This window comes from Etheostoma spectabile, unplaced genomic scaffold, assembly GCF_008692095.1.
Source record: "Etheostoma spectabile isolate EspeVRDwgs_2016 unplaced genomic scaffold, UIUC_Espe_1.0 scaffold317, whole genome shotgun sequence".
In the NCBI taxonomy this organism is placed as follows: domain Eukaryota; kingdom Metazoa; phylum Chordata; class Actinopteri; order Perciformes; family Percidae; genus Etheostoma; species Etheostoma spectabile.
Window position 1 is genome coordinate 153635 of NW_022605584.1, and position 26058 is coordinate 179692.

The window sequence follows — 26058 nt, forward strand, 5'->3', positions numbered from 1 at the left end:
AGGCTGCTTTGTCATCGTTTCTATTTTTTAAAAGTGACACTTAAAGATTTTTCATTCTGACAGTCTCCTCTCCACTCCTACACACTCATCTGCATAATTAATCAGCACTAATCATCAGGTGAGGCTTTCATAAAGAGCCTCGGAGGCGGGTTCACACCCGTCAGGCTGTCAGTCCAGGACATCGGCTGTAGTTACCTGTTGCCATGGTTTTGTTATCGTTTTCAAATCAAAATTGCAATTTGAAAGAATGCAACTAGCTAATCGTGAAGACAGCGATTTAATCAAATGTGAAAATATTTAGTTGAATAAATGGAATAACTTTTAATTATTTTATGTACATATTTACAATATAAATTATTTTTCAAGATAAATTCTGAAATAACGGTACATATCACAGATTGTTTACAGAAATGTCCTTTTTTAATTTTTTTTTAATTTTATTTAACATGATCATAGAAGGAGAAATGAAATATGTCTAAAAAAAAAAAGATATATTTGAACAACAAAAAACATTTTTTTTTTTTTTTTTTTCAAAAATCAAATAGATTAATTAGAAAACAGGACATGTTCATCCAGACAGACATATCTAGTTGTGGGATTAGACTCACTGTGATCACGGCAGCATTATCATACAGATTAGCCAAAGCAGAAGACTGTTGATTTGGATCCCGGGGCTATTTTGGACAAACTGTCCAGGAGTCCTCCCGTCCTCCCGGCCACACCGTCGGGAGCCACCGTGACCCCGTGACTCCACACAAGGTCAGGGTTTTGGCTCCCAGATGGAGCGGCCCAAGTGGAACTGCTTTCCCACTACAGGAGATTAAATTAGAAAGCCTCTCCACAGAGCCATGTGGATTGACCTCTGACGTTCAGTGACCGTTTCCATATCCGTTTGTCTTATTGTTGTAAGCAGCTCTTCATATTGTGGTTCCTCTCCGACAGTGGCTCTGAGGTTCCTAGCCAATCAGAAGGTCTCCTTATGTTTTCCCCCTCCCGATTAACTGAGCAGTGTCCAATCAGCGGCGTTGTCTTTCTCCTACTGATCTGTCTGTGCTTGTGTTTGGTCTGGCTGGATTAGTACAATCCGTGGTAGTTCCAGGTATGGCTGTGACGTCAGTTTTTCACGCTATCCACTGCAGCCGTACGGATTCCCAGAGCGTGCTAATTAGGATCTTGTTAAATGGGCATGTTCTCCTGAGGATGGAGGGATTAGGACTACTCCACGATGTGTTGTTTGGGAGTCTCAGAGATGTTTGTGAAGTGGTTACTGCTTCGCTGCAGCCATTGTGTTGCTTGCAGGACAGAGGAGGGCCATGGTGGGCAACAGGTCAACATCCAGCCAATGAGAGCTCCTATTGCTGATCTGTGGGTTGGACTCATTAGATGGCCTTTTAAAGGAAAGAGCTAAAAGAGGGAGAGGATGAATCTTAAAGACTTTAGTGATCCCTTGACTTTTCCTCCTACACCACCAGCAGGTCAACATGTCCCCATATCCTGTGAGGTGTCAGATGGATGGTTTTTATGGTTCATAGATGATGTCTCCTGGGACTTTCCCCTGGTGTCACCATGCAGTTGACTTATGTGGATTTGAGTGAAATAGATTCTAATGAAATGTTGTACACAAACTCAGGTGCTTCCCTGGAGGAATTGTAATATCTTATGATACAGAGCCGCCTGCTGTGGACTATTGGCTTGTTTAATAATAATCATGAAAATATGAATCAGGTGCATTACTAAACGGAACACTATCCATTTAGGTTTAGGTTAAACGTCAGCTTCTATCTGATAAAGAGACACATGGCTACCGGTTGTGGTTTTAGTTATGGATGAATGCAACACTAAATGTCAGATCCAATGAAACATAAGCCTTTGCTCTTGCAAGCTAGTATAATGTGTGTGTGTGTGTGTGTGTGTGTGTGTGTGTGTGTGTGTGTGTGTGTGTGTGTGTGTGTGTGTGTGGTGTGTTGTGTGTGTGTGTGTTAGTGTGTGCGTGTGTCCGTTCAATCCTCTTGTTTGACCCAGTCCCCCATCATTATCTGTTGCCAGCTCTGTGTCAAGTAGTGTCCTCTGTTAACATTTTGGTTAAACTAATGTCTGTTTTTTTCTTTTGTTCTTGTCTCTTGTCTCCTCCTCCTTTTTTTGTCCTCCTGTGTGGCTGCGGCTTCTCCTGCTGATGCTGATGCTGCCCACTATCGTCCATCCTGCTGCACTTAAACCTACCACTGCCAACATCTGGTCAACAACATGGTGGACGCCCCTCTCCCCTCCCCCTTCTTTAATCTTCATCCAAAATCTCGGACACGCTTTTTCAATCCATCTCCCTCTCTGTTTCCTATGTCTCTGCGTTCCTCTCCTATCACTTTTTCCCCCTTTTTCTGTCTCTTCACCCTTTCCCCCTGCTAGCACCATGCAGAGTTGAGAGAGCACCATGCCACCTCCGGTAAGCCAGTCCCCTTTCAGAGGAAGGGTTAGGGTAGTGCACACAGTCAGGGGAAGGGGCGGAGCTGGGATTTTTGGGGTAGATGGAACAGAAGTGTGTCTGTGTCTGTGTGTGTCTGTGTGTGTGTGTGTGTGTGGTGTGTGGTGTGTGTGTGTGTCTGTCTGTGTGTGTGTGTGTGTGTGTGTGTGTGTCTGTGTGTGTGTGTGTGTGTGTGTGTGTGTGTGTTGTTGTTGTGTGTGTCTGTGTGTGTGTGTGCAGTCTTCTCTGACAAACGTTCTGTTAAATGTGTTTATTTTCCATTGTATTGTGTACAGTTCTGTTGATTGCTGTTCCAGCACCTTAGTTTATTCAAAGCCCCCCCCCCCTCATTACTACACCATGAACTGCAGTTTGTCATGGAGGAGCATTTTCACACAATCTCTTTGACATTAATTGAGCTTGAGGCTTTCTTTGTACTTGCAGATTTTTCAAGTGGTGTAAGCTGTCTGTAGAGCCACTTCCTCCTTAAAGGTGCAGCATGTAATACTGACAGCTAGTGTTTAAAATGGTCACTGCAGTACAAATTCAAAATACTGGAGAGAGTCGTCACTAAACCCCCTTCTTGGCTTCAAACAGCTCACCGTAGTCTGCTACGGCCGCTGAACAGGCTGCACGTTGTAAACAGCCGTGACCCGCTGGCCTGGTAACGTTAGCAGTTAGCAGGGTTAGCAGGGTTAGCATGGTTAGCATGGCGGCCTTAACCAGGACCAGTCGGGATCACTCTACTGGCTGTATTTCATTTGGTTTTGTGAGCAACCAACTCGAGTACTCCAGCCACAGTATATCATTCAATGTGAGTACACAAATGATAAAATGACGTAAAATACCCGGCAACCCGGCCTGGCTGTCACACTGGCCCGTTGATACCAACACACAGGAGAACATACTGGCATTAGCATTGTTGTCAGAACAGAGCATGTTTCCTTAATATCTGGTGACGCATTGGGCTCATTTTTGGATTTATTACAGTAAATATATTACATAGTGGACCTTTTAAATACCACAGAGTACCTACTCTTGAGTAGTTTTGCTGCTGTTTTGGAGATTCAGACCATTAAACTCTGCTGTGACATGAGTGAGCTAGCCGTGTCATTTGGGAAAGCGTGTCCCCATGCGTGTTTCTGTCTCCATGGTTCCTTCCTGACTACTGTCACCTTTCTGGTGTCGGTTGGGAAAGTGTGTCAGGATGTGTTCAGGGTTCAGCACCACCTATGAGACTCGACTAAAACTGATGAGTAAAAGAGACCTGAACATCCAAAAGCCCAGGATCACTAGGTCTTGTTGGAAAACATTGTTATATGTGGCATCTGGTGAAAGGTGGAAAACAACAACATCCACTACAGTTTACATCTTGACTTGAAGGAATCTGTTCGCCAACCCCTCACCTGAAGAGGAACTCTAAACTCGTACTGACTAATTCACTCTAATCCAAAGAAATCAATAGGCCGGAAAAACAACAAAAACCAGGACCTCCTTCAAAATGAAGTGATGTTTTGGCTAAATCAACCTAGTATTAGCCCTACATAATATTAAATCCATCTTCACTTTAAATGTTCTGGCAAGCCTGAGTTCTCCATGTGAAAACTATTCCCAAATCTCCTCTCAGCTCCCCGTGCTCCGTCCCTGGTTAGGAGCTACCATATGACAGAATAGGGCACTGTCACCTTAAACAAAGATACAGCTTGGGTTCCAATTTCAAACATTCATTTTGGTCCTCTGCCAAACCAAATGAGCTCCCAGGAATAGCATGGCTGCTTGCTTCATTAGCCCCAGGTAAACAAGGTGGGGTGGTTAGAGATAAGCACACATATTGAGCTTATCAGCACCCATGGAACACCTCTTATTCCACTTATAAGGCATGGATGAAAAAAAGCGTTATATAAGTTATCAAACTGTGTTATGAAACAGAAAGCTGCACCTAGCAGATGCTCCACAAGGGGGCTGTCTGAAGATGTTTTGTGATGGGATGCAGTAAGATGGGAGCATGTCATCTTTTCCCTCCTCTCTGCTTGTAGCTGCTGTAGTGTGCGGGGATGACACCGTCCTTCTGACCCCAGGCAGGATGAGCCAGCGCCAGGTGAAGGAGCGGGACAAGGACAAGGACAAGGACAAGGACAAGGAGAAGGAGAAGGAGGCAGGCCTCCAAACGCCCAGCAGGGAGCACGTTGCTACCCCCTCCACCCTCAGCCCGGGGGTCAGCTACACACACGGTGAGATCCACACCTCCTCTGCACCGCACTGTTTACAGCAAGCAGGGTTCAAGTTTATAGGTCAGCTTTGGTTTGTTCAATATTAAATCGAGATGAAAATATACCCTTGTTCTTTTTATGACGACCTATAAGATGTACATTATCTTATGAACTCTGCACGTTTCAATTCAGGAAGATGGAAAAAGCATATCTAAGCAAAAACAGCTACTGTAAATCTAGAACTAGTGGCCCAGCTCTTCATTTCCTTTACAAAGATAACTAGCACTATTCATGATTCCAGACATACCTATTTTCTAATTTCCCTGTTGTCTGAGTATACTTTACAATATTAAAGTCCCTGTTTTTTCATTTCCTCCCATTTACCTCGTACATTTGTTCAGCATTTCTTCTGATTCTTCCTCCATGTTTACATGTTGTCGGGGTAGATTCATGATATACATATATACATATAAATATATATTTATAACACAGCATGTTTTACATACTTATAATACCTCAGTTTTACCATATTCAGCTCTGTGCTGCTCCTAGTTTTGTTTTCCAACACAATACCACGCCAGATCCTGCTTTGTCTTTCTTCCTCTGTTAATCTTAAACCCGACACTTCCTGTAGTCTTACTTTCACATCAAAGTGAGACTGCGATTTAACTGAAATAACCAATAACCCGTTTTTCCCTTTTCAAATTTATAAGCTCCTGAATAGAAATAGAACACTTGGTTGCTCAGTTGAGTACAGTCAGCGGTTCTTCATGACTCCTCTCTTCTTCTGCTACTTGGAACTACATTTTAGCATGCACTACTAATTCAAAATGGCTACTAGCTGCCACAGTTGCAGCTGTTTGGCAAAAGTTGCATAGAATTCCTTTGAAAGTCTCCCAGCGATTCCGAGCTAGTAATCCCTCCCTTATCTGGCTCCCTAACATGACAGCTTTGCATGGGATTAAATGTCTTGGTGATCTGCAGGGATCTGGTTTTCATGAACCCCTTCACCTTTTCTGGTACAGCTAGTTCTATGCGATGAGGCCGATAAAAGAGATGAATAGAAATCGGTTGCTGAATGGTCAGAGCGGCCGTCTCATAACCGAAAGGTCACAGACTGGACTAACCTCCCCCCCCGCTCACTGGCTCTACCACGCTCCAGACAATAACACTAGCTACATGCCTGAAATGAAAACAAACTGTGTCCATGACCCTGCCACACACACTCCTGCAGATATATCCTGACCCGGGTTTATGTTTTTCTAGATTCAAGACAACACATACTGGTGCCTGTGTGGACGTTCCTAGACCCAGGACCAGCTGTCAGTGTTGTTATGTGTAGCTTGTACCTTTACCAGCCACTCGTGGAGGAGAAACAGTGACTCATGCTTCTTCTCCTGTCTGTTTACTGATGCACAGCCACACACCTGCAGGCAGATCAGTTTACATCCTCTCTCTCTCTCTCTCTCTCTCTTTGTGTTGTTCTGGGATAGTGAATGTTTAATATTCAACAGATGACACAGGACTGGAGAGGGTTATTGCTGCTGTGTACGAGGTAAACCCCAGACCAGACTAGCTGTCTGTTCTCTTTAAATACTGCTGAAGTACAAAATGGCCGCTGTTGTTCAAGAGGTCATCAGAATCCGGCTGTGTGGTTGGACGTGGTCTTGTTTGGCTTCCCTGACACTCCCTGTGGTCTAGTGATAGTCGTATGACTGGGGATCCCTGGACCACCGATTAGGATCCAATCTAATGGAGGATGGAGGGGTCTTACATCACCCCTCACACTGCTTGGACCTTGTTCTTGTGTCATAGCGCCCTCTTGTGGACTGCCAGATGTCCTTGTACATTCTCTAAGTATCGGTTTTGTTCAGAGATTCATATCGTCACACAGTTTTGTTTTAATTACTGCACGGTGAAAATGGGGAAATCTTTAAAGTACACCCACGTGATAGGCAGGGCGAGAGCTGTGAGGGCGTGTCTAAACCGAGGAAATGTTCACACTAGTTCCAATCTAAAATGGCAAACACAGTGCATGACATAATAATCACTAAAGTGTGTCATTTCAAACACTCATCAATGCTGGATTTATGGGCTTTTACCTTTTGTTTGATAAACTTTGGGTAGCTCTAGTATTGTTGAACTAATACGTTTGAGGTAACAGCTGGTCTGGTTTGGTTTTTTGCCTCTTTTTAAAGGGCTGTAAACCTACGTCCAACCACGAGAGGGAGTGAGCACAACATAGAAATAAATACCCAGTCCTCTTTTTGACCTTCACACAACATATACCACAATACACTGTCTGAGTCCTATAGACACGGAGATGTGGGCATGTTCTTTAGTGGATCAGACGTCTGTGTGTGTGTGTGTGTGTGTGTGTGTGTGTGTGTGTGTGTGCATTTATCAACAGTTAGACATTGTTCATGCACTTTACACAGCCGTAGTAAAGACCTGCTTCTGTTTTCACACTGTTATGCCTCATATTAGTAGAATAACATCTTCGGAATAAGAATCTTCGGCATACTGTGTATTATCCTGAGAGTGTGTGCCTACAAGCAGATGTGGCTACGTGTCTACACACACCTTCTAACTAGAATTGCATCAGTAAAACCACATCAACGATTTTTTCTTCTGACGCTCAACTCCCTGCAGCACAAAAATGGGTTTCCATGGCAACAGATTTCACTTTGAGCCCTTGTTCTTGCGTCAAAGTGATGACCGTGGATGCCTTGATTTGTTTTTCTTGACCAATGTCTAAAGATCCTGTCACTGTTTTTTTACTCCGGAGTCACAAGATAATGAGTACTATACTGACGGAAAATTAACAACTTATATAGTGATAGTCATTTTTTCCTAGTCATTTTCTTTAGCTCATTTTGGTAACGTGATGCTGCTGGACAACAAATAAACCTAGTTTCCTATTTCCAGCCATTTTCAAATAGTTGATTTTAGCCATGGTGCCTCTAGCAACTGATGCTAGCTATCCATCCATTAGCTGTAGCCACTGATCTTTGGGGGGGCCTGGAGCTAATCCCAGCTAACATAGGACCAGAGGTCAGTCACAGGGCAGAGACATAAGGCTGATTCATGGCTGGACAAAGACGAGATGTGGTCTAACTTGATGGAGGAGCCATTGGGGGCTTGGGTTTGCACGTGATGAACAGAGAATATGGGAATTACTGCGTGTCTTTCCTCCTCCCTTTCCCCGTCTTGCCTCAGGCGGGAGATAGCCCACATTGAGATGACTCACACTCATCAATGCAGTGACACACACACACACACACACACACACACACACACACACACACACACACACACACACACACACACACATTTAAATGCTTTTATTTGTATCTAAAAGGCATTGCAAGAAAACAAACAAGATCCAAAACTTGAAGTATAAATCAAGCTTCAGAGACGGACAACCTTTTCACACACACACACACCTATTGGCAATAGATATAATATTCATATTCATTCAGTCCATATTGTTGGACATGTCACCTGACAAGTAACACGACATTTCTCCACCAGAGAACAGCGCAAAGTTGATTTTTCAACGCTCAGTACATATGTAGCTATAGCTGTTTTTGGGCTTCTTGTTGGAAATGAAGAAGGTTTGCCGAGATATTATTATCCTGTTTCCTTTCTAATGCTATCTAGTTTATAACTCAGACTGCTTTCACATTGTCAAGCCCTGGTGTCTCTGTGGTCTGCCTGGCAACTGAGCCTTCTGTTCTTCTTGACTCACCGAGAACCAAAATAAACCCAGGAGGCTGTTTGACAAGGCTTCCTCAATCGGCTTTGAGTTTGCTCTCGCTTTAGCCGTCTTTAGCCGACTGCTGTCGTCTGTCCATGTCAACAGAGAGACTACCTGGAAGAGAGAACGATGTACTGAAGATGAAAAGATAGTGAGAGAGTTGAGAAAAGAGATTTTAAAAATAACTGAAGAAACTGTGAACGGTGAAGGGAGATGGAAAGCAAGGGAGTGCAAGAGCAGAGAGCAGGTGGGATCAGTATGGATTTAACTCAGTCTCAGGGATAACAGCATGTCAGATGGGGTTAATTACATGAAGGGGCTGGTCTTTTCTGCACCCTCGGCCACCGCCAATCCAGCAGTCCTCCTTCTGCCGACGCTTTGATCTATTGGCTGAGCCCGGGGATGCCTGAGCTCCAAGAGGCACACGGCCTGACAGGGGAGATATACACCGTAGATAACAAAAAGAGTCCGTGGAAGTAAAGGAGTACAGGACAAAGTGATGGAGAACATCTCGGCCTCTGGACCTGAGCTATGCTCGGACGGCCGAATTCTCACCTGGACTGACACAACCTGGATCTGAAGCAATAGGGATTTTAGCATGATTTGGACAGTTGGAGTCCTGTTAACACTTGGCCTTGGGACACTACTTTGCTGTGTTCAGGGAAGACATTTAACAGCTTCAACGGAGAGCTGTTACATATGCGGAAGTGACTGCAGCATTCACGCTGACTGTGGGAAACTGAATTGAAGTTTTATTCTCAAGGAAAGCAAGGTACAGTGTGAAGTAGTGACAGTTAACACGCTAGTGCTGGTTATTGCTTGTCATCTGTGCTGTCTTAGCTGTACCGCTTACGTATGTGAAATCCAATCTGACCTGTGCTGTCTCCTTGCTTTTGGTGTGTGTGTGTGTGTGGTAGTGTGTGTTGTGTGTGTGTGTGTGTGTGTGTGTGTGTGTGTGTGTGTGTGTGTGTGTGTGTGTGTGTGTGTGTGTGTGTGTGTGTGCGCGTGCGTGCATTGTATATGTGAGGTGGCTCTCATGAGGATAGAAGTTCACACCAAGGTCAAATGTTAAAGTATTTTACTTAATTTGTCACACGGACAGAGACACACTCCTAGATTCCTTTTTTCTTCTTAAAGTGTCTAAATGTTCTCACTAGGAGGAGAGGAGTTTTACACAAGACGCCTTTAGGCTCGTAGTTAAAAGCCTCTTTGTTGCAAAGCTGATCCCAGGCTTACAGGGTCTCCTCGTAGGGTTTATTTAAGACTAGGTGTTTGTCTGCATGTGACCTCCTGTCTGCAGTGTGTGGATCACCTTCACTGCATGGTATCAGACATATTGCATATTGCAAATATTTAAATCACTACTACTATCAGCTGAAAAGAATAACAGAGCAGATTATAGGCGCCACCAGTTTTTACGCACCGTATGTGGTGTAGGGCTGGGTGATAGCCCAAATCTTTCCTGATATAGGTCGTCCTGGGTCTGTCCTGATATAGGTCATTTCATATCACGGTAACGATATATATATCACAAACCATATAGCATGTTTTCTGCTAATTCAATAAATAAATAATCTATATGTAATAACCTAGCCTATTTTTCTAGACATTCACTTTGTATGAATTAAACAATTAAAAAAAGTACGGATATTTTCTCATTTTATTAGAAACTTAAGTCCAAAATGAACATAACCTTCCAGGATCAGAATGTAAAGCGTTGTCCAAATGACGTATTATAGATGAATACTGCCGCAACACGTATCGTCGTCATGATAGAAACAATATTTACAAATATTCAATTGACATTTTTTAAACTGTTTTGACAGCATATATCTTCCTTGTCTATTGCCTTCTACGACAGAAGGAATTTAAGGTCAAACATCCTGATATCTGCTCACATTTGTGAAATCATGGGTTATGTAATCCACTTGATATTGAACAGTGTGGTAATGTAAACTGCAATTTTCAAATGGTATTCCCTCTGGTATTAGATAACATTTCTCAAAGAGTTTGAGGAAATGTGCTTGTTATTATCTTTTTGGTAAGGTAACTTGGATAAGGTTAAGACGAGCTGAGCTGAGAAGGTGGGGTTAAAACCCTGCACACCACCGATTGGTAGGCCTGGGAAACATTTTAAATATTACGATACTCGTACCAGTACCCTTAAAGTGACACAGATACCAATAGAGTACTCCATTTGGTACCTTTTCTTTCCTACTTGATTCAGCACCCATCATGTGAATGGAAGCCTTCAGTTGCATAAAATGCAACCACCACTCATCCCCATCCAAAGGATTTTTACATGAATATGTTTTGAAAGTTTTCAAATTATTAAAATATTCTTTAAATAACTGTACAAAACTGTACTTGGGCCAATCACACAAGAATGCTGGCAGGGATAGGCTGTGAGGAAAACATACAACTCATTTTTTTCTAGATCTGGGCCCAAAAAGGACAGAATGCAGATGTCGTTTGACTGGAGAGTTTCGATACTACTCGCTCCCGGGTATTTCAGTTGATGCTTTAAAGGTATGGAGTACCAGCCGATACCCGGTCCTACTGAATGGTCAGAACCGGCACAGGGCATCCTGCAGAAACCTGAGGTCAGCCTACACTGACAGGGCACTATGCGTGGTGGAAAATGAAACAAAAAAATAAGCATCTGGTATTGAAAGTGAGTTGAGTCAAGCCAACCGTGCAGTGGAAATGAGGCATTAGTGAATGTGGTGAGGGTAGGATTTGCCAGATTCGGTACCCATTAACAAGGGTCGGCCCTAACTTCACTGGAAGTAAGTTGAAAAATAACCCTGCTGGTGATTATACTTGGCAAATGGTTCTCTAGTGCCTCTAAAATGCCATTGGACCAGCATAGATAGCTTTTCATTTGCAAGCAGGTTAATTAGGTCTGGATTCTGAATTATAAACACAGAACATCCTGATTATCTGTGTTAATTAAAGCCCAGTTGAGTCAGGCAGAGCTGCAGATTTGTAAGATTCCTCAGTTAGCTCTGGGACAGTTGCTATAGAAGGGAATACACATCCTTACATCCTTTACATCCTTCTTCGGCTATCTTGGGTGGAATGTCTCCATGAACCGGTAGCATCATGATGCCAGCAGAATGCTATAGGAATGGTAACACGCTAAAAAGGAGGAGTAAAACAGGATAAGTCAGCTGAAGGGAAGATGAAGGGGCCAGTGAAGTGTGGAAGGATCAACAGCAGATTGGGTTTCAACGACAAGGCCAAGCAGAGGAACAGTAACCACTGGTGCCCTTGCAGAAAGAACTCTAATATATTAGCTTTTCATCTGGTCTGAGCCCACATTTATTCCCTGCAAAATAAAAAAATTGATTTACATTTTTAATGAATCAACTTTCCTGTAGCTACTCCAGGTTTGATCAGTAGCTCGTGGTTGAAAGTAATTAGTGGTGCACTGGAGTGATCAAGTGCTTCCTTCTGTCCTCAATAGAGCGCGTGTGTGTGTGTGTGTGTGTGTGTGTGTGAGAGAGAGTGTGTGTGTGTGTGTGTGTGTTCCTAAGTGATGGAGACTAGAGAATACTGTGATTAGAGGGGAGGGGGGGGGGGTGTTCAGTGTCTTAAAGGGACATTTCATGGCTAATAATGTCGATATCGATTAACAACTGGTGGTCTATATAGGCAGTTAACATGTCAACCTTGCCTCACCTTGCCAAAAGCCTTTCATAGTGATGGGTGGATGGGTGGGTGGATGGGTGGATGGGTGGGTTGAGGGATGATGGATGGATGGATGGATGGATGGGTGGGTGGATGGACGGATGGATGGATGGATGGGTTGGTGGGTGGATGGATGGATGGGTGGATGCTCTATACAGAGCTTTAACCACAGTGCCCACATGTACCAGTATTTGGATGTGACTCTCACAGAGGTGAAGCTACAACACACCAGCCATGTAAAAAAATGTGGATTTGAATTTCTGACTTTCTTGATTACAGTGGCAGCATCAGGCTGAACAAACACTCTCCATGTTAGTGGCTGGATTTGGTCGGCAACTGGATTATCTACATTTGATCCATCAAATCTGTTTAGACTCTGACAAGTGATATGGTTATGTTTAGGTTATGGCCAAATCCTCCCTGTATTTCTAACGTCATCCACTGATGTCATAAAAGTGAATGGTGAAACTAAATTCAGCTTGAGGAGTATTAGCAAGATATTTGGTATCGTAAACCCCAATGATTAATCCGGGGAATGACGTGTCTCTTCATATTTAAAGTCCTGAATTAAAACCGATGCGTGAGAGCAGAATGGAAAGATGAGATGTGGAACATAAAGGCTCTTTTCAAGCTAAGATGCAGCTCTCCTACCCATCCAGAAGAGAGGGAGTAGGAGGGACTCAGCTCATTCGCTATTAAGCACTTACAGGCTGCTGCTTTCATACACACTCCCAGAGCAGAGAGAGAGTGTGTGTGTGTGTGAGAGAGAGAGAGAAAGGGAGCAGTCGGCTGAAGGAAACGTAGAGAAAGGCAGCATACTGCACTTGTTCAGTGCCTAGTGTGTGTGTGTGTGTGTGTGTGTGTATGTGTTTGTGTATTGGCTGGTTGGGTCGCTTGGCTCTCTGGCTGCGTGGGACGGATTGGACTGTTTTCCGACCTCCCTTGATCTTCTACCCTTAGCAGTCCCCTGCCCCTCCCTCCCTCCCGCCGGCCCGATGATGAAGGAGGAGGGCCTGCTGAGTCGCCGCCGGTTCTCCACGTGCGGCGGTACGGCGTCGCTTCGGCCACCACACCCCGACGGACGCAAACTCATCCGCAATGCCTCCTTCGGGGGCTATAACGAGCTGTCACCCGTCTCGCTGCCAGGTGGGTGCGTGCTGCCGAGTGTCGCCAGCCCGTTAGTAGACCTCGTTTTACCGTAGTAGTAGTAGTAGTAGTAGTAGTAGTAGTAGTATCTCCTGGTACCTCTGTAGTAGTGGATGTGGTTGTCAGTGTTTGGACTGATGAGCTGTGAAGGTGTATCCAATAGTTCTCCCGTGGCTACTGCATTTTCTTCAGATGTACCGTTGACTGTAGAGCTAGGCAATATATCGATATTAGATCGTGATATGAGACTAGAGAGTGTCTTAAATTTGGGATATTGTAAAATGGCATAAGTGTTGTCTTTTCCTGGTTTTAAAGACTGAAACACAGTAAAGTGATGCCATTTTCTGATCTTACCAGAATGTTGTAACGGTTCTATTATTGGCCTTTACCCACTTACCCACTCATTATATCCACAATACTGATGATTATTTATCAGAAAGCTCATTGTAGAAATATTTTGTGGAAGCACCAATAGTCAACACGACAATATCATTGCGGTATCGATATTGAGGTATTTGGTCAAAAATATGGAGGTATTTGATTTTCTCCATATCGCCCAGCCCTAGTTGACTGTCAGTAGCTTGCATTAGATACTCCTTCAAACTGAAACGGAAATGAGTTCTCCCGATCAAAGCGCACGCTCGTTTGGACCGGTTTGGGTCTGCTCGGTCTTAGGTTTCAGAGAAGGGATTCAGACGGGGTTTGGACGAGGATGCTCTCCTGGTTCTGCAACATAAAGAACATTGTTCATGTTAGCAGAGAAAAGGAACCTAGAAAAATGTGCATTTGAACGCATTACCACCATTATTACAGTCGATGGGCAACTTTTTGCTTCATTTTTGTTTCATTCTTTATTTAAATGGAATCTTTTCTTACTGCTAAACTCATATAGAAGTAACTAAAAATAATAAGGTGTTGCACTTCATTTCAAAATAAATGTCCTCACTTTTTGAGTAAGAAACTTTAATGGTGCCACAGCTATTGTGCACAATTTTCCATTTTTCTAAAGAGGATGAAATCGGTTTGGACATATTAGTGAAAACTACGGTGACAGCTGGGGAGTGACATCTGAGGGCTGGTGTTGCGAGGAGATGCGTCATCATCTTCTGGGCTGCGCTACTGAAGGGGACTTAACTTTGTAGTGATTCTTCAGCAAAACTAAGTTTCAATTTCAGTTTTGGCTAAAAGAGAAATGACATCCGTTAGAAGTCATACTAAAAAGCAACAGCATTTTTATCAACAATAAGAGTTCACTTTTAAATGCTAGTAATGTAACGTACTGCATCTGTTGCATCTAATAGTACATAAAGGTTACATTCATTTCAAGAATTTAGCTTGGTCATAGCTGTTTGTTGTTCATGACTCCTGTTCAAGGACTTTCTCTCCTCTCTCCCCACATTTGGAGAACAACATAGATAATCATTAATGGGATGTTGCTGTTCACAGACCGAGTAAACTGATGAATGAGGAAGGCTCAGGCCTCAGCTGGCTTGTTTTTGTCAGGTTTCAATGATGATCCTATTTGTCTTTAGAAGTAAACCAAATCCCCCAGGACATTTAGGATTAAATCAATTTAGTTTCCATTTGTAAAAGCACTGAAAAGGACACAAACCTGGAGGCAGACAGCTGGCAGCCCCTGGACGTTCTGTTCCACCTGACTCGTTTTACCCTTCGTTAATCCAGGAAAGGCTGACCGTGCACTAACACTGGCCCACTTTTATGCAGTACTTCAGACTTATACGCCCAGGTACAACCAGAGTTCTCTCCTGTTCGCCAATGAGCAGCTCCCTCAGATAAGTGTCCTGCCTAAGGACGTCCTAACAGCAGGTATTGAGGCAGGGGAGGTTGTTTGTCGTTGTCTTTCTCTCCTCCGGCCCCTCCGTGTCTGGGGATTCTACTTCTTACTCCAAAAACTACAAATAAGACGCTGCAGACGGGATGCCCTTATCCTGTTTTTGGACCTTACTGAGAAACATGTGTTGTTGTTTTGTTTTTTTACAAGACCCACCAGAACTAATGTCCACAGAAAATGGATCTGCAACCACTTCCAAAATCGATTAATCATTTATCTTATTGGTCAAGCAGAAAGGCCAAGCATTTGATGACTGGTCGCTCTCAGCTCTGTGTCATGGCAGTGTGGGCACTGTGTTTAGATGAACAGTGTTTGGATTTCCTCTAGAGAGGCTTCCCGACACCGATTCGGATACTGGATCTTACGTCTCGGCCGATGCCGAGTACGGATCCGATACCAGTGTGTCATGTATTTTATTATGTTTTAACAACTGTATACTACTATCCCTGTATGGATGTGATATGATTTCTATCTTTGTTGTCGGTCTGGCTCAGGTTCTTATATTATCCAGTTTGACAGTCAGTTACAACAGAAAAAGAACATAAATGAACTACTTCAACGTAGATATCCTTTAGGACTTTATTATGTGTTATCAGATCGGTTCATAGACTCCAGTACTTCTCGATACCGATACCAGCGGTGAGGCGATACCGATACTGGTATCTGGTATTGGTATCAGAACAGCTCTGATTTCCTCCGTGGTGCCTGTGCATGGAGCTCCCAGCGGAGGTCTGCAGAGAACGGCCAGATGGTGCGAAACAACATGGCGTTTGGCCTTCGTCCGTGCACTGGGAAGGCCAGACACAAAGATGGCACAGAGCTGGTTTAAAAACAGCAAAGAATCCCTTTAAGTCCAAACATGGTCTCCTTTTTGTGGAGGAATTGAAACCTGACTGCAACTTCTCAGCTGTGCATCCTGCTGGTCAGGGTGCAGCTGTGGGGCCTCCGTTGTGCTCCACCGGGAGGTCAGGAGCCGTGGTGTCCTCTAGCCGAGACTTGGCTGGATCCTGGCTAACCGGTGGCGTCCAACCGGGTGAGGCCCAGTTATGAAAAGCACTGAAATCAATTAGTACCAACACAGAACATAAGAAATCATTCAATACTCTAAAAAAAGAGCAGCTTGTGTTTAGTGCATCTGACGGAAACCACTGCTCTGACTCAATTAAAATACATTTCTGAAGTATTTTAACACAGAAAAGTTTCTTTTCTTGGGATCCTTCTCTTAGCCAAACACTGCAGTCTGACTCTCCTAAGCCTTCTTTTAAATATCCAAAGATGGGACACCAGGTCATTGCTTGTCTTTCCTTACCATGGCCAATTAACGGGTCAGCATCTGGCACTGCACACAAACTCAACCCTGTGGACTATATTTAGAAAACCAGAACAAAACAGCGGTAATACAACCTGCCGAGTGCCCTTCTCTCGTCCAGACACATCCTGTTTGAAATCTAACCCCTTCCAAGAGGTACATTGCTTTTGTCTTCCCATGCTTCCTGTGTGCAGACAGAATAAACGTACAACCCTTTTATGTGGATTGGGCAACTTCATCTCAGTTGTTGTTATGGTTGTTTGTGCGATACTGACCGGCTGCGTAACAAACAGGCTAGGAACGAGGTCTGGAGATTGAAAGGATCCAGGACAGGGACTTGGGCAACCTCAAAAAAACGCTTGATTCCAAAGGAATATCACATTTTATTGTTCATTCTTGCAATGTCTGCTTAATGTTGAGTGGATGCATCCTTTCATGTCCACTGGGCACTTTCAGATGCGTTGCTTACTGTTGCTTCCTCTGTAGCCAGGGACTAATTGTGAGGGAAATTGATTTGGAGGTTCAAAAAGGACCTTTATAAAGCCAATTAGAGCTTGGAAACAGCTGTTCCTTGTTGTTGATAAGTAGATGAAAGTATGGTTGTCTTGAGGTCAGCATGACTTGACATGCTGGAACATTCAGAGTCTTGACCATGAAGATAATAAATTGAGATAAATTAGGGTTTTGATTACCAAGAGGAACTGAGACAGTAGCAAGTAACAGAAGTGTGCTTCAAGTGGGATAAAAAGGACCTAAAGGGATATTAAAGTATCTACAGTTATGTTTTCAAATAAAGTCTTCTTTGAATATACTCAACTGATATGTACTCAATTCAATTCAATTTTATTTATAGTGTCAATTGATTACAAGAGTTATCTCAAGACCCTTTACAGATAGAGCAGGTCTAGACCACTCTATAATTTACAGATAGAGCAGGTCTAGACCACTCTATAATTTACAGATAGAGCAGGTCTAGACCACTCTATAATTTACAGATAGAGCAGGTCTAGACCACTCTATAATTTACAGATAGAGTAGGTCTAGACCACACTCTATAATTTACAGATAGAGTAGGTCTAGACCTCTCTATAATTTACAGATAGAGTAGAGCAGGTCTAGACCTGCACCTTTACTGCAGCTCAGAGTGCTCGTACTCATACTCTATTACATTAAATAAAGGCAATTTCTGAGCTTGATATAGTGTTTGTGATTTTTGAGCCCAAATAGTTGAGCCACTGTTGCCATGGCACGTTCCGCTCAGGAGCAAACACTCCTTTGCAGTTTGCTCCCTAAAATTGATGTATTCTGTAGAGTAACTGGACTCGCAGCATTTCTCTCCATTTGTTGTCCTCAGGTTACCTGTTGCCATGGTAGCCTTCACATTTTCTACAACAGTATAGCAGCATCATTAAGCTTTCTTCCTTCAAATCCCATGTTTCACTAATGTGAGCTTTAAATAAACTTGACATGAATGAGCCTGGTCCCGTCTGTGATCTGGGGTAAGGATGTCAGATACCATGTGAGATACCATGTGAGATACCATGTGAGATACCATGTCAGATACCATGTGAGATACCATGTGAGATACCATGTCAGGTACCATGTCAGATACCATGTCAGATACCATGTCAGATACCATGTCAGATACCATGTCATACCATGTCAGATACCATGTCAGATACCATGTCAGATACCATGTCAGATACCATGTCAGATACCATGTCAGATACCATGTCAGATACCATGTCAGTACCATGTCAGTACCATGTCAGGTACCATGTCAGATACCATGTCAGATACCATGTCAGATACCATGTCAGATACCATGTCAGATACCATGTCAGATACCATGTCAGATACCATGTCAGGTACCATGTCAGATACCATGTCAGGTACCATGTCAGGTACCATGTCAGGTACCATGTCAGGTACCATGTCAGGTACCATGTCAGGTACCAGCAGCACCTCCACAGGGACTGGCTGTGAGCTCTCCACAAAGACATCATCAACTAGTTTAGGAGTGGGATTGGCTTGAACAAAGCTCCGTGTGATGGGAGAGGCAGCGCCAGGGTTGTATTAATCTTGACATATTTTAATGATTGATGTGCTGCAGATCCGACTCAGAGAGGGATTTATTGGAACACTTCCAAGGAATTGGCCTTGGTGGGGGGTGCGAACATAGACCTAAACACAAACTTTTTTCCTTAGATGATCATTAAATACAGAAACAAATATAGACAAAATGGCTGTTTAACATAAGAAGAACGACAATGACCATTCTTACTTGCTGCTTGCAGCTTAATAATAATACTAATAACGTATACTTACATTTTACACACATTACACATAGGCCTGAATTACACACACACATGTTTAGTACCTATACATGCACTAAATGGAGAGTTGTCAGAGTTGGGGGCTGCCCATTTCTTTTCATAGATAATGAATATACACATGTATATTTATTGTTATTCTGTCATCTCTGTTATTGCGTCTTTGGTCCAAGGCAAATTGGTGTAATGCTTTAGGCAACTCATTCATTTTGTGTGGCAGAGGATCGATGTAAAGGACATTAGATGTCGCAGCAACCATCTCTCTCTCTGTCTCTCTCTGTCTCTCTCTCTCTCTCTCTCTCTCTCTCTCCGGTCTATGATCCTTGATGCAGAGTGAAAGCACTGCAGCTAGATTTTAAAGCCTGACTAGTCGTTCTGCAGAGGGTCGTGAGTCTTCAGCTATACACACAAACACACATAAGGTCAGTCCCTGAGATTCATTTACATGGATTTAGCTTATTTGTCCTGAAAAGAGACAAAACCCATGGGTACCGTAAAGACATTTAATCCAAAAGAGATCTGCATTAAAACAGACTCATACAGTACGTTACTTATTATGCTTTGATCCACTGATGTACTTCAGTACTTGTTTTATGTTGGAATTCGGATTCATCTTAGTCCTTTGCTTTTTTTATCACGTGGTATTTTAGACTTTTCATATAGTCTTTTGTTTTGTTTTAGTTGTTGTGAGAGAAATGGAATAGACCAGATACTAACTGGACACACTTTGTGAAGAAAGCAGCACAGATATGGGTATTTCTTTAAAAGTATACATTTAGTAGTTTTTTAACACAGCAGCAGTGTCCAGAATCCTGGGTTTATTCAGGACGGTCTTACATTAAAAAGACAATGACGTGGGGCGGCCTCGAGCCCCCCCAGTAAGAGCGAGACCTGCAGCGGCCCGGCTTCCAATCCGACCTGCTGCCCTCTGCTGCGGGCCATCCCCCATTTCTCTCCCCCTTTCCAGACTACCATCACTAGAACAAAGGGAAAAAGCTCCAAAAAGGGGCATCCATAAGTAGAAGTGACACCTGAAAGGACCAATAACTCATTTTAACAAGTTATAGTTTTACCAAAGACAACTTTTGATCACAATAGCCACGTCGGCGCCCACATTTCCTTCCTTATTTTAGACATACTTATAAATTAACTTGTGGTTTTCCACCCAAAATGGAAATTCCCAGGAAGCTAAATTTTCAGCTGTATAATTACATTTTTTATTATGTCACTTCCTCATTCTTACCGACCATACTTATTTAGCAAGTGGCCTCAAGCTTTATGTCTCATACGCTAATAAAATAATTGTCTGCAACCAGATGTTTTTGGTGTGTGTGCTTGTCGTGCCATGGTAATACATTTGGCTGACTGAACACGAGTTTTAATGGAGTGGGGGAGTGGCACCTTAAAGCGTCTCAAATTGAAATGGGACACTTCATCAGCGTGGACTACATTCACTAAGTCACACTGCTTGATTGCCATTTGGTGGGCTAACAAGCATGCAAATTACTATTCATAACTCCGTTATTATTCTTTTACATCAAAAGATGTAATCATGTTTCAGGTCTTACTCTGATTTTATATACATATTTTATCTAATCCAACGTTCTCTAACACACACACACATTTTGGACGAAGGCGGTTAAGTGATTCCTGTATTAACGACTGTGGTGGAAACACTGCTCTTGATATAGGAAGGAGCTGAGTCTGTTACTTTAAAAACAACAGAGCAGATGAGGATGCATTTATTCATACTGACTATATAACATTAATAACTTAATTATTGGATCATGCTGATCCAGTTTCCTCTCTTTAGGTTAGATTGGGGGGAGGGGCGCTGAGTTCTGTGGTGTAGCATCGCTGTAGTGGCTGAATTGCCCTTGAGTAGTTCTCCAGCTGAAGTTGGCATGGAGATGTGCCTGTCAAGTGGGCACAGATGGTCCGGTGGGACATCTGATGTACCAGTGAAACTAGATCTGCATTATAACAAAGGCAGCACACTAAGGCAAAAAGACAACTGCATTTCTTTATTTCTTGATGTGTATTGCTGAGGTTTTCCTAATTGGATCTTCAGCTGAATTAAACGCTGTAGCTCGAATGCAACCAGCTAAATGAAAACAACCTGGTTCTCGTTTCCTTTTAATGTCATGCATAAAGGTGTCCATAGAAATGCAGAAGGATCTGAAGTGCTTATTTTCATGCCTTCATGGCACCAGTCATTCAGCTAGCTGAAGGGCTCTCGAACAAGACCCGCCTGCATGGATGTGGACTTGTTTTTTGGTGGCCCAACACACCGTTGGTCATCCCCAAAAAGGTATTCAATTAGTTCCACTGTGTTGGATCACTGCATTTCAAGTTAGTTCAACATACACAACCCCCCAAAAACCACTAAGGAACACTTGTTTGTAGAGGGATGAAAGGCATTACTGTAAACCGAAGACAAATGGTAGAAGAGGCAGGTTATTAAAAAATAGATACAACAACAACTGCTCTGCACGGAAATCACTGCTGTAATGCACAATATTGTTTTCAAATCTGGAGTTTGAAATTTGGGTTATTTCTGAGTCGTTTAAGAATTCAAGATGTCTGCAGGGCAACATTAAAGTATGCAGGGAGTAATACACAATAAGGATGCCTGTTTTGTCATAACTACACTCGCACAGCCGTTTCATGAAATTAAAGGGCTAGCCAAAGAAGATGGGACTGTTTTTTCAAATGATAACCTCATTTTGGATTGAAACTCAGCGTTGCTTCCTTCCTTCTCATGGTTAAATGCCGAGGGCCTGTGGATAGGAGACGGAAACCATCAAATATTTACAGGCTCTGTGTCCCCTTGAGACCACCAGTGTCCCCAGCTGCTAGGATCTCAGTGGGGAGTCTGGGGCTGACTCTTTGGTTACACACTGGCTCCCTAATAAAGACTGAAATGCTAAGGTTTTAAAATTACAAAGAACAGCAGATCTGTGTGTGTGCTTAGGTTGGTCATGACACACACATCGACCATGTCAACTACATTCACATACTTCTTCATTATTCCCCAGCTTTCTATTTATATAACGTCACTGAGCAGTTGGTAGTTGTGTGTCCAAATGACGTTTCTTTGTACCTGCTTTCCACCCCCGCGTTGTCCCAGCCAAACTCTGGATTAAAACAGGGAATCCCTTCCAACCAGCTAATGTATCTCATGTTTGAGCTGAGCTCAGATTAGGGCCTTGCAGCAGGCGGCAGCTTGTTGCGTCCACAGTCTGTGGCTTCCACTTGCTCTGATGGAGATTCCATCTGGAGACTCAGGCATTTGATATCACATGGTCGGTTGATCTCACTGATGAACGCTAGTAGGAGCATTTTTATTTTCTTTAAAAGGCTTAAAAACATGATTTTTTTCTGTTTTTCTTTCTGTTTGATAGAGTAACATACAACCTAGTTATTATAAATATTAAGGGTATAAATAAAAGTTGTATCACACTATACATACAGCATGTGATATGAGATGGTATATGCCCATTTAACACAATCTGACATTTAAATGAAAAAACAAACTAGTCTCTTAATAAAAAGAAATAAAATATAAAGTGTGAATTTCAAAACAAAGGTGCATCTTAAAGATGATATGTATAGATATCTTCACTTTGCATTGATGATTTTGGACCATTGATGGTGGAAATGATGGATCTTTCTAGATTGATGCAGAGAGCCTGCCCATAGCCCTGGGTCTGTCTGCAGTTACAGTAATCGGTTGTCTACTGAAAGTGGGATATCATAGGGAACCGGGAGAAGGATGGGGGACCAAGCATGCCTTCATGCTGTTGTGTTTTTTTGTTACAGGTTTCGAGAGAGGGAAGGAGGACCTCTTGCCTCTGCCTTTAAAAGAGGACTCACATTCCATATCTAAGAGCAAGGTATGAAAAATCCCTCCACTGAGTTGATGTTTTAATGATGGAAGGGTAGGAGCAGTTGGGGGCTTTGGTTTGCGTGTGTTGACCAGAGAAAATGGGAATTACTGCATGTCTATCTTCTTTCCTTTCCTAGTCTTGCCTCAGCAAGAGAGAGCCCACATAGAGATGACTCACACTCATCATAAACTGTACACACATCCAACATTTATCCACTACAATTCAAACTGCTTTCAAGTGAGCTCGGTGTGCGGGAGGCCCGTCTACTGTAGTGGATCTGTCGAGTTCCACAATCAAATATGTTTGTCGGTGCAAGTGTGGGTGTCTGAGTCTCCTTCTGAGGCTTTCATCACACAGGAATCCTATTAAAAATGTGTTATGATGTTGTGAAGTATGAAGACATGTAACAGGATCAGCATTTCAGACAACCAAAAGCTGGCATCTGTGGCATCTTTCTGCTTTTAAGAACAGCAGCACCCTCTTAGAAAAGCTATGGAAAAGCAGAATTGAGCCTAGGCCATGTTTCCATCAATCTTCACAGCATTAAGCAGTCTCAGCCAAAGGAAACTCTGTGTGGCAGTACGAAGTAGAAAAAGGATTTGAGGGAAGATTTTAGCTTTGGCGCTTGTTACAGTGTACCTTTCAACCTTTCTAACCCTGCCGGTGCTGCCTGCCTCTAAGGCCTTAAGTAGCCCTGCTTTAGGGCACCCCGTGTCTGTCCACTTTAAATCGCTCCAATTGGCTCGTGAACGGAGCTGGCAGAGACACACCTGCACTGGCATTTATTGGCTTGGTTCTGCTTACTGAGCTAAGTCTGTGCTACCAGCGAAACAAACACACCCGAGAGGAAAGAGAAAACAAGACGTGATGTCATTTCAGTTGACAGGACATCTGGTTGCAGATATTGGCCATAATGGATTAGTCATGAGGAGCGAACACTTTGTTGGCAACATTATTAGTGTGCGACTTTATTGGGAGCCCTTTTACACAGAGTAGGTTTCAAAACGCAAATCGTCACAGGAGAGCTGCAGTTCTAACCATCAGCCAATGACTGAGTAGTGTTCTGTCAGCTCAACATGACAGATGAACGAATGCCAGATGTATATTTAATATTTGAAGATATTAAGATGAGAAATAATAGAGATATTGATGTCCCCCCCACCCCTCCCTGTGTGTTCAGTCTGAAACAAAGCTGTACAATGGCTCAGACAAGGATGTGTCGACATCCGGAGGAAAGCTCACCAAGAAAGAGTCCCTCAAGGTAAGTGAGCTAAACCCGCCTATAGTCAGGTTTGGAGTATCCGGACTAATTCTAACGCAGACCTATTGAGAGTTAACGATACCTTTTATAAGGAGGTCCACGCTGTGCACGTCATGTCACACTGTGTTAACTTGTGTCATTTGAGTCAGTAGTCAATGTGCATAACATTCTGTATATTTCTCTAGGCTGAATTTTCATATTGTGCACCAATGTCACCACAATACAGGCTAGGCAAAATGCAGCAGATACCTCACTCTACAGTCAGAAGGTGCCAGCTGTTCTGTAACGGGAACACACAGGAGTGTCATTCCACTTGTATCATTTGCTACCAAATGGGATTCAGCGAGAAAGCATGTGTAAAATATTAACATTCAGAAATTGAACTCTTAGCAAATATCCATCTCTCTGTGCTCCGTGTAGGTGCAGAAGAAAAACTACAGGGAAGAAAAGAAGAGGGCAACCAAGGAGCTTCTCAGCACCATCACGGATCCCTCTGTCATCGTCATGGCCGACTGGCTGAAGGTGGGAGCGTCTTCGCATTTCTCGATTGTACAAAATGCTATGACTACTATATAATTATACTATTAAATTCATTCCTTCCTTGCCTAATTTGAAAGCCTAAGCTTATCTGACAGTTTTTTTGTATTTCATCCAGATTCGTGGCACTCTGAAGAGCTGGACCAAGCTGTGGTGTGTTCTGAAACCAGGCGTCCTGCTCGTCTATAAAACCCACAAAAACGGCCAGTGGGTGGGAACGGTGCTGCTCAACGCCTGCGAGCTCATCGAGAGGCCCTCTAAGAAGGACGGCTTCTGCTTCAAGCTCTTCCACCCGCTGGAGCAGTCCATCTGGGCCGTCAAGGTGTTCACAATTCACAGCCAGCAGGGACTCTCAGGAGCCCTGGGGAGCGTTAGAGGGCACCTTCCAGGCTGGGCAAATTGGGGGATAGGAGAAGTCCTCTGGGCAAATTGGGATCTATCAGGGAATTTTGCAATTAGCAAATATCCCAAGAACATCCAGAAATGTATTCCACAACTTGTTATTGAAGAGTGATGTTCAGTAGTAGAGAAAACCAGACACCTGAAAACATCAACAGACAAGTCAGAAGGAATATATGCACGCGATGGAACTCCTCATTAGAGACAGAGAAGTCCTGGAAACCTCAAACTACTTTAAGAAGTTTAAAAGGTAGTCGCTGGACCAAAAAGAATAAGAGTGTCACCGTTGAGTCCAAGCTACTGCTGTGAAGAAATGAAATCAAAAAAAGGGAGCGAGTGGTGAGGAATAGTATTAATGGTAACATTAAACATTAAAACTTCTCTTGCTCTACCATACGCTGTTTGGCCTAATTCCACAGCACTTTGTTCAGTTATGTAAAAGTTGGCCCTTAGATCCCATTCACTTCAGTAGTGTTCCTCTCTCCTAATTTAATGTCAGCTTTCAGCTTTTAGTTTGGACACGCTCCACATCCCAATGACAGGAATCAAGTACAGGAATAGTTCCACATTTCAGGAAACGTGGAACGTGTTTTTTTTTGCTGAGAGTTAGATGAGACGTTTGAAACCATTGTTCAAGTCTGTACTGTAAAAAAATAAAATAAACAGCAGCCGTTCAGCTTACTCTGGTAACAGGGAAACAGCCAGCCAGAGTTGGTCCAAAGGTAACAAAATCACCAACTTCCACTTTATATCTTGTTTCCCTTTATCCATACACAAACCAAAGTATACAAATGGCATTTTAGTTTTATGGAGGTTATGTGCCAGACTCTTTCTTGGCCAGGCGCTGTTACTTCCTGGAGGAGACACTGTAGTCCTGTACAGTCCTGTCTGTTTGGACAGAGCCAGGCTAGCTGTCTCCCCGTTTCAAGTCTTGCTCCAGTGTATGCTAAGCTAAGCTAAGCTAGGTTAAGCTAAGCTAAGCGTCTGTTGGCTGTAGCTTTATACATGACAAAGTTACATACAAACATAAGAGTGGTATCGATCTTCTGACCTAACTCTCAGCTAATAAGTAGATTTCCTACTTACGTTGAACTGTTCCTTTAAATATGCCATATATTATTATAATGTACCTTTACACTGCTATAGAAAAGGTATCTGACCTTATAACAATCCCATTATTTTTAGAATTAATAATAGATTGACCAGTGGA

General features: G+C 43.0%; 1 protein-coding gene across 17 annotated transcripts in view; it reads left to right on the forward strand.

The window, feature by feature from the left end:
• The window catches only part of osbpl8 (oxysterol binding protein-like 8), a 77880-nt gene that overhangs the window by 36097 nt on the left and 15725 nt on the right, over nucleotides 1-26058 (forward strand). For 9 of the 17 annotated variants that reach the window (XM_032511092.1, XM_032511094.1, XM_032511095.1 and 6 more), the window contains 6 exons: nucleotides 2404-2440; nucleotides 4495-4689; nucleotides 22584-22657; nucleotides 23832-23912; nucleotides 24333-24434; nucleotides 24568-24771. In XM_032511092.1, coding sequence (XP_032366983.1) covers nucleotides 2404-2440; nucleotides 4495-4689; nucleotides 22584-22657; nucleotides 23832-23912; nucleotides 24333-24434; nucleotides 24568-24771 — 693 coding nt within the window. Of the gene's footprint in view, nucleotides 1-2403; nucleotides 2441-4494; nucleotides 4690-12897; nucleotides 13268-22583; nucleotides 22658-23831; nucleotides 23913-24332; nucleotides 24435-24567; nucleotides 24772-26058 lie in introns of those variants that run through there. The other 8 variants (XM_032511103.1, XM_032511104.1, XM_032511105.1 and 5 more) reach the window with 6 other exon arrangements.